Here is a 16825-nt window from a genome sequence, read left to right as displayed (position 1 = left end):
GCAAAACAAAATAAAAGCTTATTATTTGAATAGATTGATGTACAATAATACCACTTCCCTACTTAAAGCCTTAAAGAGTTAGCCATCCTCCTGGACCATTAACCATAACACTAATCACAAAGTCACTCCCAAGCATATCAACCCCTGTGCAGTGTGAAACGCTGCTTACTGTATGATAACACTGTTCAACAGCTCCAGAGTCCCGCAGCTCTGACACCGCGGAGAAATGCATCGCTACAATATGGTGAATGTCTTGGTGGTAAAGCCTCTGCCCTCCAGCCGGAAGCACAAGAGAACAAGAGGGAGGTAAAGGAATATGAGAGGTGAATGAAATGGTCTGGATATTGCTATTTTGCCCCGACTAACTTTCCCATTAACATTCTAGTATAGGCTGTATTTTTAATAAATGACTAGTTGTTGGCTGATGCCCACTATCATCAACACTATGGAAGGTAGAAGCTTCCTATTGGGTTTAACCACAGGTCATAGGTCCTAGACCTCACTAAAGTAGTGTTGGCTAGTAGAAGCACAGTCTGTGTCTGAGAGGATCTCTCTATCTGTGTGTGATGTGATGTCCATTTTGGGAGTGAGCCACTCCTATTCACAACCGTAATCGAGGCTGGTCATCTGGAAGCAATCAGGCACTGTGAGCTTAAGACAGAAGGGCATTAAACTAGTCAGGTCAGCAGCTTAGTACGATTACATCCCAGGATCAGCGGACCAGTAGGCACCGGAATACTACTACTAAAAATACTACAAACTACAACCTGCTCTGAATATCTACTGCACTGATCTTTCACTTTTTGTAAATAGTGAATATATTCATTGATCCGTGTAATCAATGCAGCTGTTGTTATCTACTCCACTGAATATACATCTCCTTCACCTCAGGGTTGTTTGGTGTTTCTGTGTTGGTGTAACAAGAGTCAAGACAGTTGTCAATCTGACTGAACTTTAGAAAGGTCGAGGGTCATTCAGAAAACCGAAGATCAAAAATTGTGCTAACCTCAACGCAGTCACCTACCCTCTTCCTCCTCGTATGATTCACCTTCGACACTCAGAAGGATGCTTCAAACTTCTCGGACGTGATTACGAGTCTTTTGCAATAATATTAAACTTTCCTGTTGATTAGTCAAGAAAAAGCTATGTTTTTTGGGGCGGTGGCAGGTTAAAGCTCCTCCGCTGAAATGGACTCATTATTTTCTAGCCCCGGGCTCTATTTCATCCTCCCAGTTGTTTCTGTCCTCTCTCCATGGTTGTTTTTGGAGTCTGTTTTTCCACATTGTGACTATGAGAACCATGTTTGTCAGACAAGATAGGGTACAGAAAGCTCATAGCGAGAGTCGCCCAAACCTCCAAAGAATCAATTAGTGATGAGAGAAGGATACTGCTGTCGACGACTGCGTAGAAGCGGCCCGTGGATAAAACCAGACGCCTTTGACACTACCCTACTGTTTGTCTCTCTACTAGAGGAGTTGATGCAATTTTGGACTTTTCTGCTCCTTTTGTTATTTGCTTTTAACTCACTCAAGCCAGACTCAAACACTTAGATATGCAGAAAAGCATGAAAAATGCATGACCACTTATTCAAAGTTGTGCTCCTTTTTATTTGTTGAGCAACGTCAGAGATATGTCTGGCTTTATTAGCCTCGCGGGAGACGCTTTGAGCCGTTAGTCCTTTTCAAACAGACTGTCTGCTTTCATCAATGCTGACGATAGTTATTAAAAAAAATATGGGTTGAAATTCTTATCAATTGGTTATAAAGACAGTGTGCCAGGCATTTCCATTCTTGGTCTCCAGACATTTTGAAATGTTATTTTCAGTATGACACCACTCAAGAATTCACATAAGTTAGCTCAACACTGCAGATTAGAATACAGAGCAGTGCTCATTGTATCTGGCTTTGATCGGACAGTGTTAGCCTGATAGGGGGTTTGGTTTGGGGTTCCCCAAGCTTTTTCTGTTCCCTCTTACATCTCTGCTTCTTCAAATAGTTTGGTTTTTGCCACTGTACAAAGAGTGAAGTTTAAACAATCTTTGTTCTTCAGTGAACGCAGTATAAAAAAGTTTTTTTTAAATGTATGCACTCACTACTGTAAGTCGCTCTGGATAAGAGCGTCTGCTAAATGACAAATAAACCAACCTTTGTTTATATTTTTACAATATTTGGGTAATTCTGCTATCATACGTATCAGAAGGCGGCTTTGTGACAAACAATGACTTATCTCATATTGCAGTCTGATATGTGTATTTCTTCTCTATCCTCATGTGATGTCACAAGAACTGACAACAGTTTGGAACTGTGTTAGTGTATGCATGCTTTCAGTGAGCATGACACCAGATACGGGGCTCCCTCAGGTGTCCAAATACAAAGATCAGAGCTCCCCTCTCTGTGTTTCTGCAAGGTTACATCACTTAGTCAACCCTGTGTTAGTGATAAAACAGTGCACCAGACGGGAACCTTGGTATTATTTGAAGAATCTCATATGTAGAGACCACGTGAGGGTAATTCACCAAGTGTGTCACTAAGCTGGAGTGGGGAGTAACCAGTGTCCCTCCTTCCTAAAGCTCCTGGAATTGCAATAGTGAATCAGGAAGAACAATGTCCATCTATTCATAAACACAGATGATGATTTTGATGAGTGAGGAGGTGAAGGGAAGGCTGAGGAACATCTGTCAGGTCTAAAAGGACCCTGCAGCTGAATAAATACTTTTGGATGACAATGGCCTCAGTAACACCCTCCTCCATTCCCATCCTCTTTCCTTTCCTTGTGGAATTTGGAAGACCTGTGTGCCACCAACTGTGTCTTTCCACAATGATAAAGATAATAAAGAAAAAAATAAAGAAAAACATTAAGAAAAAAAGGGAAATACATAAACTGGGTAGATAAATAACATGAACACCTATTTCCAAACGATTACTTTTATTTCAGCTGCCCTCGAGCCAAACCAGAGCACTCTTCTAACCATGACAATCCTCTTGCAGGACCCCCATAGAGTTATTGAACCACTTCCTCAGTTGATCACACATTCCCTAAACTTTCAACTTTAGATAGAAGAAAATATCAGGGGTGGTGCCTTGAGGATCTCAGTCCGGCTTTCAACTTACTCTTGAAAGTTGTATTAGTACAATATATAAGGTGTTTTCCTCTTGTCATATTTTTTATTTTACTAGGCAAGTCAGTTAAGAACAAATTCTTATTTTCAATGACGGCCTAGGAACAGTGGGTTAACTGCCTTGTTCAGGGGCAGAACAACATATTTTTACCTTGTCAGCTCGGGGATTCGATCTTGCAACATTTTGGTTACTAGTCCAACGCTCTAACCACTAGGCTACCCTGCCGCCCCATATCAGTCATTGCATACCATAAGGGACTATTTATAACGTGTTGATGACAAAATGTGTAGAATTGCAGGAAATAAGCCTTAAACCTGCAACATTTTCTCCTCGCCCACAAGAGGTGTGTGAACAGATTGTGTCACGAACAATGCTTGTGGACGTAGAAATAGACGTTGGGGGCGAGATGTTCCCCAATGCTGAAAGGGGGGGCCTGAGTGACAACGTTTGGGAACCCCTGCCTTAAAGGATCCGTTTCAGCTCTCTATCATTTTACCCATAACTTCCTCTAGGAAGAACAGGTTTTCCGCGGCAGTCATGTCGCTGATCTGAAACTGCGGAGGAAAACAGATGGTGCCATTGAGGTTTTAGGAAAGTGAACTCTGACTGACTGAGAGGGACAACATTTTTCAGGTTTGTGACCCTGTGCCCTTTGGCTGGGCAGCCTGTGGATGTCAACACTGTCCAGGGAGGACACTTCCTTACTGGGTGGTTCAGAGAGAATAAAAGTGACAGATAGCAGAGCGCTGGGTGGAAAATAAGAATGCTTCATGTATATTTGATTGCAGTATCTATTGAGCTGAGACTCATTGTCATATTTGGACATTGGATTGGAAGCGCATTCGATCTATATACTGTATTTAGTGCATTTGATACTTTGGACTTCCTCAGAAGTGAAAGTCATATATCCTGATGTCACCAATCAAGGTTTAAAGTTGAGAGTCAAGTCTGTGTCGTCAACCACTGGGTACTTTGCAGGAACTTTAAATTACTCAATATCAAATCTACATGAAGTGAATGGCCTTTTGAGATCACCATATGGAATAGTGCCAAACTCATCAAGTCCGTAAACTGGCCCTAGCTTACGTGGTTCAAAAGAGCAGTTATGTTGTCATAGTCCATGAAATAGGAAACTCTCTGGGAGACAGGGATACGGGGAGCAGAGATATAAGTGACAAAAATGTTAATATTTATATTCTAGTTTTTTAACCGCATCTACCCATCTGACAGGCACATCTTTGTGAGGTATTTCTTAGATTGTAAATCAGTGTCTTGATTGGTGCAAAATTAACAGTAACTTTACGTGCTAATTTTAACTTTAATCCTAGAGTTGATTGACAATGTTGTCAGACCTCAGAATAGATTTGAGCCGGCATTACAAGCCCTTTTCTGTACACAGCACTTGGATTACTTAAGATTATGCTGTAATTCCCATTTTAATCTTGACTGCATTAAGATTTTGGGGGCTGAAATACTGTGCAGCAGAGTAGCGACCAGCAGCGATGAAGTGTCTTAAGCGGTTGAGGAAATCTGCTCTTCCTTTTCTCCCGTAATCAGTGATTTTTTTCCCTCCGCTTTTTCCCCCCCGTGAAAACTTGCGCTGCCACTGCCAATGAATCGATCGTCAGTTTGCTTTCCTGCCTTAAGCCTTTATCAAAATATGATCTTCAAAAGGCAATAAGAAGGTAGTACTGTGACGTTTTAAGAGTCTAATTTACTAATCTAAAGGCCATTGGTTTTGAGGAGATGTAAGACGTTGGCTGACATCACCTTCAAATGCAATCTGACTAAATGCAAATGTCTTTCCTGAACAGGTGGTTGACTCAAAGACTCATGAAAATGTATCAAATGTCTTAAGAAGTTGAGTGTATTATCTGTAGGAATCATCAGGGAACGAGTGCACTCAATGACATCCCATCCTCAAAACCCAAAGCAGACAATCTGCAGGCTCCTCAGTCTTATTGTAAACTACTTTGATCCTCTTCACACATAAACCAAATGTCCATACCTGAAGCACGTTCTTCCGGCTGGACTTCTCCGTTGTCCATTCAACCACAGCTCCACAGAGATCCATCCCATCAGGACTGCATCCAGGTTTCTACAGAGGGATAAGTGGGGAGAGGTGGTTAGTAGTAAGTAGTTTCACTGCTGTGTTATGAATGGGATAAAAGCACCAAAGATATGGACAAATAACAGAAGGCATGTTTTCAAACAGGGTACAGCTATCACTATCTTGGCCAGATATTTGTTATGAATCACGATTAATGAACAAACGGAAGCAATCTGCCCAAGAGCAGAGACAGATCTTCTGATTGCCGTTTGTTACCAGCACTTTTTTGTCATCATATCCTGAGTTCGTATGATGATGACGACATCGTGCATATTCAGACCCAAACCTAAATACTGTCGACAGCGACAAGTATGAACAAAGACAATTTTGGTCAAGGGTTAATCTAGTCTCTTCTCAAATATATTGTCTCTTTCTTTCACACTCTAAAACAAAGACTAACAAATTACGAAATTGTATTTCTTTATAACACCACCCAGCCCTCCACTGTAACCACTATTTCAGTTTTGGAAATGCCTCTCTTGCCCATAATGAACTACTGGACAGGGAGAGTCAGATAGACCGTTGCTCTGGTGGGGCTCAGTCATAGAGAGGGCTTTGATTAAGTCCTCTGAGCTTCATCAAAAAGCATGGCAAGCTCATTTTAGAATCCCACCACCTACGCCCTCTCTCTCTCTCTCGCTCCTACCTCTCTCTCGCTCCTACCTCGTTGTACTTTACTGAACCATCACTTTTTACTTTACTGTGTTTGAGAGAGAGAGAGAGAGAGAGAGAGAGAGAGAGAGAGAGAGAGAGAGAGAGATCTTGCAAAAACCTACCAAATTTGTCAGTGCTTCTTGCTTGCTGTCTTTATAAAACAGAAGTTTATCTGTGTCCAGGACTACCCAAGTTGAAGTCCAATTCTTCCTCAGTTTTTTGCCTCCTTCGGATATTTTGGCTTTATTCAAATATTCACCATTCAAAACAACCTGAAATACATGTAACATTTATCCTTGAAGAGATTTTATCAATCAATGTCACATAAATATTCCAATCAGACACATTCTATTTTATCAGTTTCAACCAAATAAATATACTTATTTTAAGTAATATAGGCCTGCTGAATGAAAAGTACAGAAACATATTTATAGTGAACAATATTTGGTGTAGTATAATAGCTAATAACAGCTATATAGTAACAGAGTATAAAAACACAAACTGATTTCTGCCCAATGTGCTTCCTTACATCCTGACAGTTCTTTATGGTGGCCTGTCATACTCACAGGACTCTCTACGGCTCCACCAATGTTATGCTGAGACTGGTTCCTCCGGTGGCGAGAGATCTACGGAAAGAAAAACAGAAGAAACCGTGAAGAAGAGCTGACTTTCCTGATGGTTTCAAATCAGAACTGTTGCTTGATTGTGGCCTTATTGTCTTAGCTGGTCAAATCGGTTCGGTGAAATTAAAACAGTACAGGTAGTGTGAAGTCCATGTATTCCAATTTGTATTTAACAGCTATAAAGATTATGCAATATAATACAAAAAGAGTATGGTGACGCGTGTGAATGTCTCATCACTGCGTTAACCTATTTAACGTCTATGTCATAAATGCCTATAGACGCTCTGACAGTAGTGTGTGTGGGAACGCAGTGTGGTTGATGACATGAGACCTCACACTGCGACAACAGATACACAACTCACACAACCCAGTGCTAATCACAATCAGACCATGATAGTTCATGTCAATATAACAGCAACGGAAACACTCATTGCAAAAGACAAACATGGACATGAATACAACACGGTTATTGATTAATGAGAGATGTGTTAAACCCTGTAGTAGTAGTAGTAGTAGTAGTAGTAATATAGTAGTAGTAGTAGTAGTAATATGTGTAGTTACAGTAAAGGTAGATCAGAAAAGGTTGAGCGTATACATAGTTGAACCAGTGTTCTGTAACAGTCATCCGGGTTGCTATAGAAACACAGTATGTACTGTTAGGTATTCAGTTTTATCCTTCAGCACTGTGCTGCCCTGCCCTCTACTGTTCAAATGCCTGTCTTATAGGAATTCCAATAAGGATAGGCCTATCCTCGCAATCCAAACCTCTAGTGAGTCACTTATTCACTACAACGGAGTCCAGCTATTTTGGGTTGTTATATTTAAGCAATAAGGCCTGAGGGGGTGTGGCATATGGCCAATATACTATGGCTGTTCTTAAGCACAACGCAACACGGAGTGCCTGGATACAGCTCTTAGCTGTGGTATATAGGCCATATTCGACAAATCCCCGAGGTGCCTTATTGCTATTATAAACCGGTTACCAATGTAATTAGAGCAGTAAAAATATGTTTTGTCATTCCCGTGGTATACGGTCTGATATACCTGTCAGCCAATCATCATTCAGGGCTGGAACCACCCAGTTTATAATCTCTCATTAATCACAGTGTAGGAGGGTGGAGCAGGACACGGTCCAGCTAGGGTTTAACACGTATGGCAATACATTGGAGGAGGTCAAGAAACAATTACCCTGCTCTCTAGAAACACACACTAATACATGATAGTAACAAACAGAGTTCATTTTTATGTTTGCTAGCTGTAATCAGAACAACATTCTACACTAGAACCCTGGAACACTGATGTAACGTTAGAGCAACGCTGTAACGTTCTGTGTTCGGAGCTATGTTTGTTGGGAAATGTTAGTGAATATGTTTGTAGTCCATAAGATCTGGTTCATTATCTCCAGTAGCCTTTGTACCTCTACTCTGCCCTCTGGACAAACTGTGTTATTGCAGTATGAGGCGTCTCACAAACAAGTATCTTCTGCATAATTAGCAAACAAGCAACAATGAAGACGTGGCCTCACGGCTGTGATCATCAGAGTAATTCAGGTTGCTGTCAATTATTAATAAACTCTATGAAGGTTTACAATACATGTTAGAAACTGAGACTGACTGAAGGTTACATTGGCCTTTTTTAAAGTAAATGTGCAGCTGTATTACTCTAGCCAATACATAGACAGATGTATTGCATGATATGGTCATGAACCAGTATGATACGGTAATGAACCAGTATGATACGGTAATGAACCAGTATGATACGGTAATGAACCAGTATGATACGGTCGTGAATCACTATGATACGGTCGTGAACCACTATGATACGGTCGTGAACCACTATGATACGGTCGTGAACCAGTATGATACGGTCGTGAACCACTATGATACGGTCGTGAACCACTATGATACGGTCGTGAACCAGTATGATACGGTCGTGAACCAGTATGATACGGTCGTGAACCACTATGATACGGTCGTGAACCAGTATGATACGGTCGTGAACCACTATGATACGGTCGTGAACCAGTATGATACGGTCATGAACCACTATGATACGGTCGTGAACCAGTATGATACGGTCGTGAACCAGTATGATACGGTCGTGAACCAGTATGATACGGTCGTGAACCAGTATGATACGGTCGTGAACCACTATGATACGGTCATGAACCACTATGATACGGTCATGAACCACTATGATACGGTCGTGAACCACTATGATATGGTCATGAACCACTACGATACGGTCATGAACCAGTATGATACGGTCGTGAATCACTATAATACGGTCGTGAATCACTATGATATGGTCATGAACCACTACGATACGGTCATGAACCAGTATGATACGGTCGTGAATCACTATAATACGGTCGTGAATCACTATGATACGGTCGTGAACCACTATGATACGGCCGTGAACCAGTATGATACGGTCGTGAACCAGTATGATACGGTCATGAACCACTACGATACGGTCATGAACCAGTATGATACGGCCATGAACCACTATGCTAAATGGAGGTGTCAACCGACCAGGTAGCCGATTACGAGAAAGATGAAATGGTTGGGGTTATGTCCAGTTCATTGTCAACATGGTAGCTACATTATTCCCAATATGCTGCATCAGATTGCTCATTTTGTAAATGCATCATCTGTTTTATCTTTACCCTGATTTTCCCACAGGGAAGTGCTCAGTCAAGCAGAGATCAGCGCAATTAAGCAAATGATAATCACCTAATGTGATACAACGGTTTATAAATGCTATAATCATAATTACTGGAATTTATGTAAACACAGTTCACCAAATGACAAACAACATTCAATAAGCAGATTCAAATCTGCCATAACATTGTATAATAAGTGAGCAATGTGTGTGTGAGTGTGAGTGTGAGTGTGTGTGTGTGAGTGTGTGAGTGTGTCTGTGTGTGTGTGTGTGTGTGTGTGTGTGTGTGTGTGTGTGTGTGTGTGTGTGTGTGTGTGTGTGTGTGTGTGTGTGTGTGTGTGTGTGTGTGTGTGTGTGTGTGTGTCTGTGTATGTTTGTGTGTATGCATCTCTATGTGCACATGTCCTATACTTACAGGTCTGGGAGGCAAGTCAGGGTCCTGCAGGACCATGGACTTGGTTTGACTCAGGCGATCCCCGCTGCTCTGAGAGGTCTTGATGCGCATCTGGACCGTACCAGGTGCCGCTCCGGTCACCTGGTGGGGAAGAATCAGAGGCGGCTGTTTCCCTACGCTCTGAAGATTGGTGATTCTGGTCAAAAGGAGGAGAAACACAAGTCGGATGTTCAGATTAATAAATTGTTCAAAAATAAGTATTTTCCGATTGATACGATTTCTAATGAATCAATGGATGTAAAATGCTTCACAGAAGGCTGTTAAAGCGCTGTTTTTAGGAACATTTAAGGGCAGACACGGCGAGAAGTGTAGTCTAAGCTTGAGGACTTTAACCTTACTTTCCGTAGTGGTTGTCTCATCACCTTCTTGCTGCAATGTCTTTGTCAATGAGAAGGAAAAAACTCAGTCTGCTCAAATTTGTGATTCTTGCTAATAATAAACAATCTACCCATTGATAAAAGTATCATTCGATCTAAATACCAAGGCTCATCCAGCAAGGTCACATAGTAGTTCAGTGTTGGGTTTTAAACTAATGTGCGTTTTTTTTGAGACGTTGCACAAAGTGTCTCACAACAGGAAGCAAATCTCAACCTCCACACCCAAAATAAGTGAACAGATTAAGACGTCAACAGCTGTGTAATACTGATGGTTTGCATAGACCCTAACATCTCTCTGCATCGTTGATTACAACACAAACAATTCCGTAAACATGACCATAGTAATACAAACTGTGATATTGTTATGAGGCTTATGTTGTAAAGACTTACAGTGCAGAAAAATCAATTGAAAGACAGGATAGGGGATGCAGTTGTATTGATATCACAGATTTGTAGATTGTGAGTGAGTTTAACAAGTTAGAAAAATACTAAGCTTCAGAAAAAGAAAAGAAAAGAGACAAAAAATTTAAATTTTGGTGAAACCACCAATTCTACTTCTGTCCTGTTTTAACTGCATGTAGAACACCATATACTATGTTATAACAATTCAGGACTATAATACTCAAGAATAACACACGTATCAACAACTATCCACCGACTAACTGCATATAGTAAGTAAGGGCCCAGGCACCTGATGCCATTGCTTAGGTGTTACATCTCTATAAGGCACCAATGACCCCCCCACTAAAACTCCAAATACTTTTAAGAATGATTAAACAAAAATGACAGCATCCTTCATTTTTCAAAACCACTCCATCCAAAACACACTAGAATTCTGTCTTTCTTACCTCGTCCCCGCCATCTTTCTATCGAATCAATCAGCCTCAGATCACAAAAAGAAAAGAGATAGAGAGAAAGAGTGCAAGTTTTACAATGAGAGGAAGTAGGTTTCATCACGTGGTGTAGTCAAACCACCAAGTCTTTCACTGCTGCTCCTCAGTTGATGGGAACGGGTGTTACGCGTCGCAGGCCCGGGTCCCCACTTCCTGAAAGACGCCACTTGCACAGAATTAGTCTGACTGAAACTTCAACTTCAGAACTGAATACACATTGATAACACTCGTAGATGTGTGAGATCTGTCCATCACACAATCTGAGAACAAGGTAGATCAGAATGAACTCCCTCCTGCAGCAGAGTGTTGGTGTACGAGTAGGTTTTTCAGCATGTTTTTAGTAACAGCTTGTTCCAAAACATCTCCCTTGCCAAAAGTGCAATTTGAAAGTTAATGGTAGATGTCTGAGTTGCACTACAGTTAATGTTGTCTTAATTTAAATTCCATTTGGTTACAGTGATCTTTTACAGATTGTTTTCGCAAGGGAGCAGCATTCTTCCATTACCAATATATACACACAATATGAATGGTTTATACTCAACATCAAGATATTTCCCAAAAGATGTAAAATAACTTGGTAACATTATCAAAAGAGTTACTGAGCCCCAAAACAATTGTTTGTTGATGACATTGGTTGGAATCAGGAAATGGCATCATTGGGGTTTTCTTGTGGTCTGGGTGTGATTCACCCCTGAGAGACTTTTTTAATGAACAACTAGCTATTTTCCTGAACAATTCAAACGGTGGTGTTCATGGGTACCATCCTTGGTCCAGCGTTAACACAACAACCTGTAAAGGTTTTATATGGCATATAAAGTGGGGAATAGACCGTGAGTAAAGTGTACATTCGTCAAAGAGCAATGAATTTCCCATTTACCTCCAGCAGATGGGGCAATTGCAATTTCACAATCGCAATCCCATTGGTCTTCAAACCAGGAAGTGTTTGTCATAACTCATGTGAAAGCCTTGTTGCCTTGTATGGAGCTGAGAAACGGTGGAGACTGAGAAGGCAAAATCTAAGGTATAGAATCACATGAAGGGAACAAACGTCTCTAAGATCCACCACCAGTCCAAGGGAGCCATTGACAGCACGAGCTCCACTTGTATTGTGTGTTCTGTAATTCTACACAATAGATTCATACCTTAACATCCTGTAACGTTGTGTCTCCCCGAATTGACCATGAATGGTTCAGTGATTCACATACGGGACAGTGTATCCTTATCTCATCTTAACAGCCTAAAAGGTATTGTGAAGTTTTTTTCTGTATTTTAAATGTATAGGTATTTTTTCCTTGCAAAGCAACATTCAATTAGTCAATGATATAATGCAATCTTTAACGGAAGTAATTGAACACCACCACCACTACAACCGTCATTCCAACCAGATGTCAACATTTCAGAGGAGGTTCCCCTGGAACAGAGGTGCTGAGTGGAGCAGGAGACATTTGAGAATGATGGAGCGCTCATCCATGAGGAAGTGCAGAAGATAGGAAGTCTAGAGAAGCTGGATGCCAAAGAGTTCCCGATTAGTGATGACACTCATGCACTTGACTACAGCTGAAGTCCTGGTCAAGGTGGTGGAGGGGGAGAGGGCGTCCCTCCCTGTGCTGTATCGAGTCCTGGTCAAGGTGGTGGAGGGAGAGAGGGCGTCCCTCCCTGTGCTGTATCGAGTCCTGGTGGAGAAGTAAATTGTAAGCATGGAAGACATGGATGGAAGAGCAGCAGGTTCAGTGCAGTCAGAAAATATTACAACCCCTTGACTTTTTACACATTTTGTTGCGTTACAGCCTTTTTCTAAAATTGATTAAATAAATATAAATCCTCAGCAATCTAAACACAATACCCAATAAAGACAAAGCAAAAACTGAAGTATTCAGACTCTTTGCTATGAGACACGAAATTGAGGTCAGGTGCATCCTGTTTCCATTGATCATCCTTGAGATTTTTCTACAACTTAATTGGAGTCCAACTGTCGTAAATTCAATTGATTGGATATGATTTGGAAAGACACACACCTGTCTATACAAGGTCCCACAGTTGACAGTGCATGTCAGAGCAAAAACCAAGCCATGAGGTCGAAGGAATTGTCTGTAGAGCTCCAAGACAGGATTGTGTCGAGGCACAGATCTGGGGAAGGGTACCAAAAAATGTGTGCAGCATTTAAGGTCTCCAAGAACACAGTGGCCTCCATCATTCTTAAATGGAAGAAGTTTGGAACCACCAAGACTCTTCCTAGAGCTGGCTGCCCAGCCAAACTGAGCAATTGGGGGAGAAGGGCCTTGGTCAGGGAGGTGACCAAGAACCTGATGTTCACTCTGACAGAGCTCTGGAGTTCCTCTGTGGAGATGGGAAAACCTTCCAGATGGACAACCATCTCTGCAGCACTCAAACAATCAGGCCTTTATGGTAGAGTGGCTCGACAGAAGCTACTCCTTATTAAAAGGCACATTACAGCCCACTTGGAGTTTGCCAAAAGGCACCTAAAGACTCTCAGACCATGAGAAACAAGATTCTCTGGTCTGATGAAACCAAGAACTCTTTGGCCTGAATGCCAAGGGAAACGTCTGAAGGACACCTGGCACCATCCCTACGGTGAAGAATGGTGGTGGAAGCATCATGCTGTGGGGATGTTTTTCAGCAGCAGGGACTGGAAGACTAGTCAGGAACGAGGCAAAGATGAACGGAGCAAAGTACAGAGAAATCCTTGATGAAAACCTGCTCCAGAGCGCTCAGGACCTCAGACTGGGGCGAAGGTTCATCTTCCAACAGGACAATGACCCTAAGTACACAGCCAAGACAACGCTTGGCGGGTTCAAGTCCGGACTTGAACCTGATCGAACATTTCTGGAGAGACATGAAAATAGCTGTGCAGCAACGCTCCCCATCCAACCTGACAGAGCTTGAGAGGATCTTCAGAGAAGGATTAGAGAAACTCTTCAAATACAGGTGTGCCAAGCTTGTAGCATCATACCCAAGAAGACTCAAGGCTGTAATCGCTGCCAAAGGCGCTTCAACAAAGTACTGAGTAAAGGGTCTGAATACTTATGTAAATGTGATATTTCTGTTTTTTAATTTTAACATATTTGCTAAAATGTCTAAAAAACGTTTTGCTTTGTCATTATGGGGTATTGTATGTAGATTGATAAGGGGGAAATAACAATTGAATCAATTTTAGGAGAAGGCTGTAACCTAATAAAATGTGAAAAAAAGTCAAGGGGTCTGATTACCTTCCAAAGGCACTGTAGAGAGTCATAAATGCACTGTGTTTTTTTCTGTTGCGTGTCATGTCTTGTTGTCACAATGTAAACAGGACACCCAAAGGAGTGTCAATGTTTCTGCACGCTGGGGCACGGCACACTTAAACAAACATGTTGATCTCCCTTCAATGCAAGAATTATACTCCCTCTCCGCTGTATTGACAGCGTTGCCAGGCACATATGGAGAACTGACAGGGGCATTAAGATTCCTTCTGCAGGAAGGGTGGAGGGTGTGGGGCAGCCGTGAGGGCCATGTGTATTGGCCTGCACTTGAGGAGGAGCACATGCTGACAGCAGTCAGTGTGGAGAGTGGGCGTTTGACCCACCACCACCCCACAGGCCCAATGTGACATATTCCTATGAGATTGTCCCGTTTGTTTACACAACATTTTCTAACTACCAGGGACTACTTTGGGACTCAGTGGAGAGCATATTTGGAAAAGAGAGGCATACGGAATGGGAAGAGCAAACCCCAGTTCCCAGAGCGCGACAGAGTGAAGGACAGGCAGTGTTTCTATAGGGAGGTGAGCTTCCAGGGGGTATGTGGTGCCAGTGGGCACAATGCTCCCATGATAGCGTACGACGCCCTCCAAAAGGCAGGCGACTCCTGGGTTGAGTTGGCCAATCACGGCTTCTTCCACGGTGGGTACAGCGACTCCACGTCCGCGATCGCTGCTGCCTGGTGGGGCGTGCTGTTTGGGTTCAGAGGGGTGCCAGAGAGCAAATATCATAGGCTGGAGTACCGTGACAGGCTGGCCAGGCTTGGGCAGAAGCTGTATGAGCTCAGGGGAAACCCTCTTGGTACTGAGAAAGAGTGATGCAAAGTAAACCAATAGATGGTCAACTCCATTAGATTTCCTGCAGTTGATTAGTAATTTCAGCTACTTTAAAACATTTTAATGCTTACATTTTTTCATCCCTTGATTTTAATTTTATTTGTTTTAAAGAATATGACTGGATGTGTAAATGTTAGTAAGAGAATAGTGATTATCTCAAGCTGCAGTCCAACTACTGACCACATATAGAGCCATTAGCATCTACAGAATTTGCTCAAACATTTTCACTTATGGCAATAAACAAATACATTTCCAGCCTAGAATCAATCCATCACTAACATACATAATGCTACAGTTGTTGTGCTAATGTTGTAGTATTTAAGCTATTAGACTGATGTTATTGTGTACATCTTCAACATGAAGACTGCAAGTACAGTGGTGACCAGAGGGTGGCAGTGTGACTAAACAAATCTCTCTCTCTCTCAAAGTATATTTCCACACTATGAGGTTGGAATATTACTGTGAAATTGAGAAGATTATGATAATGCCCTTTTAATGTAAGTGCAGTTTGTAAAGACCACCTAAAATTTCCGCCTTTATTGGTGGGATGGAGTTTTGTCCTGCTAGTTTTCAGTTTTCCCCTCCTCACTCCCAAACACCACTAGCAAAATTCTTGCTTGAGAAATTGATCTTTGCTAAGAAGCATTTTTTGTTTATTCTTGACCATTTTAATTGAAAACAATCACAGTAGGGTATTTAATTGTTACCCAGAAAGTATTTGCTATTGAGAGGAAAATGGCTGCTTTGGAACTTGAAGTACGTTTTCCTGTCTGCTGATAACTTAAGAGTAGCCTATGTCCAGTGGCGTGTATTCCTGGATACCAAGGGAAGCCAGGCTTCCCAGTTTAAATACATAAAATAATGTATCTTTCATCTCTATGTGTTTCATAATTTTCTTTCAATTTGCCACAGGCTAAATGTATCTCACTGGAGAAAGCATCCGAGCGAGCGAAACAGCGCCCCCTCTGTCTCTGTATGTGTAGGCCATCTATCTGATGCTGTTTGGTCAAAAAGAGTATGACATTGTTGCTGCCCGTAGTGTAGAATTCAAGGGAAGCCAGCGAGCATTTGGGCCCCCCTGATAAAAAAAGTATAAAATATTAGCCAATCAGCATTGATCTAAACTGAGTGAGATCAACTGTGAATGGTCCTGGCACACCAAAAAAAAGTGTCAAGGGAAGCCAGTTTGTAGAGCAAACAACGCAATTATCACAACACATAGGTTGTAACATGGCTTTTTTTCAGACTTCCCCAGTGATTTTACCCACACACCACTACTGCCTATGTCATGGAAAAATGAGAATCATTGTTAAGGTGTTAGTCTTATTTTTGAAGACAAACTGGATAGACAACCTCAGAAATGTTCAACCGAATTTCATGTCAAAAACACACACCTTACCATTATGGGTTCATTCGTAGAGTATTTTGTCATTTCTGACGTAGACACACAAACATGTAAACACACACGTAGACACACACGTAGACAGGCATGCACGCACGCACACACACACACACACACACACACACACACACACACACACACACACACACACACACACACACACACACACACACACACACACACACACACACACACACACACACACACACACACACACACACACACACACACACACACACACACACACACATCCTCCCAACACCTCCACCTCCCCCTAGCTTGGCAGGCTGTGTTTAACCCAACATGTCTGGAGCTGCCTGTTCACATTCCAGTGATGGTTGTGGGCTGTGTGAGTCCTGCTGGCTGCTGTAATTGGAAGCTCTTCCACCTCCAGCTCTGTTTAATGGACAGAACACCAGAACACACAGGAGACACA

At 42.0% G+C, this 16825-nt stretch overlaps 1 protein-coding gene and 1 pseudogene across 8 annotated transcripts in view; one reads left to right on the top strand and one right to left on the bottom strand.

Annotated features, from left to right (window-relative positions):
• LOC139539012 (rho GTPase-activating protein 15-like) overlaps positions 1 to 16825 on the bottom strand; it is a 157654-nt gene that overhangs the window by 43570 nt on the left and 97259 nt on the right. For 5 of the 8 annotated variants that reach the window (XM_071341672.1, XM_071341670.1, XM_071341671.1 and 2 more), the window contains 4 exons: positions 9586 to 9760; positions 6450 to 6509; positions 6006 to 6155; positions 5128 to 5217 (listed from right to left, as the gene is read on the bottom strand). In XM_071341672.1, the coding sequence (XP_071197773.1) occupies positions 5128 to 5217; positions 6006 to 6155; positions 6450 to 6509; positions 9586 to 9760 (475 nt within the window). Of the gene's footprint in view, positions 1 to 5127; positions 5218 to 6005; positions 6156 to 6449; positions 6510 to 9585; positions 9761 to 9962; positions 10151 to 10849; positions 10994 to 16825 lie in introns of those variants that run through there. The other 3 variants (XM_071341674.1, XM_071341675.1, XM_071341678.1) reach the window with 2 other exon arrangements.
• On the top strand, positions 12427 to 15248 carry LOC139539203 (ADP-ribosylhydrolase ARH1 pseudogene; annotated as a pseudogene).

This window comes from Salvelinus alpinus, chromosome 14, assembly GCF_045679555.1.
Source record: "Salvelinus alpinus chromosome 14, SLU_Salpinus.1, whole genome shotgun sequence".
Classification (NCBI taxonomy): Eukaryota; Metazoa; Chordata; class Actinopteri; order Salmoniformes; family Salmonidae; genus Salvelinus; species Salvelinus alpinus.
This window is presented reverse-complemented; position numbering and strand designations above follow the sequence as displayed.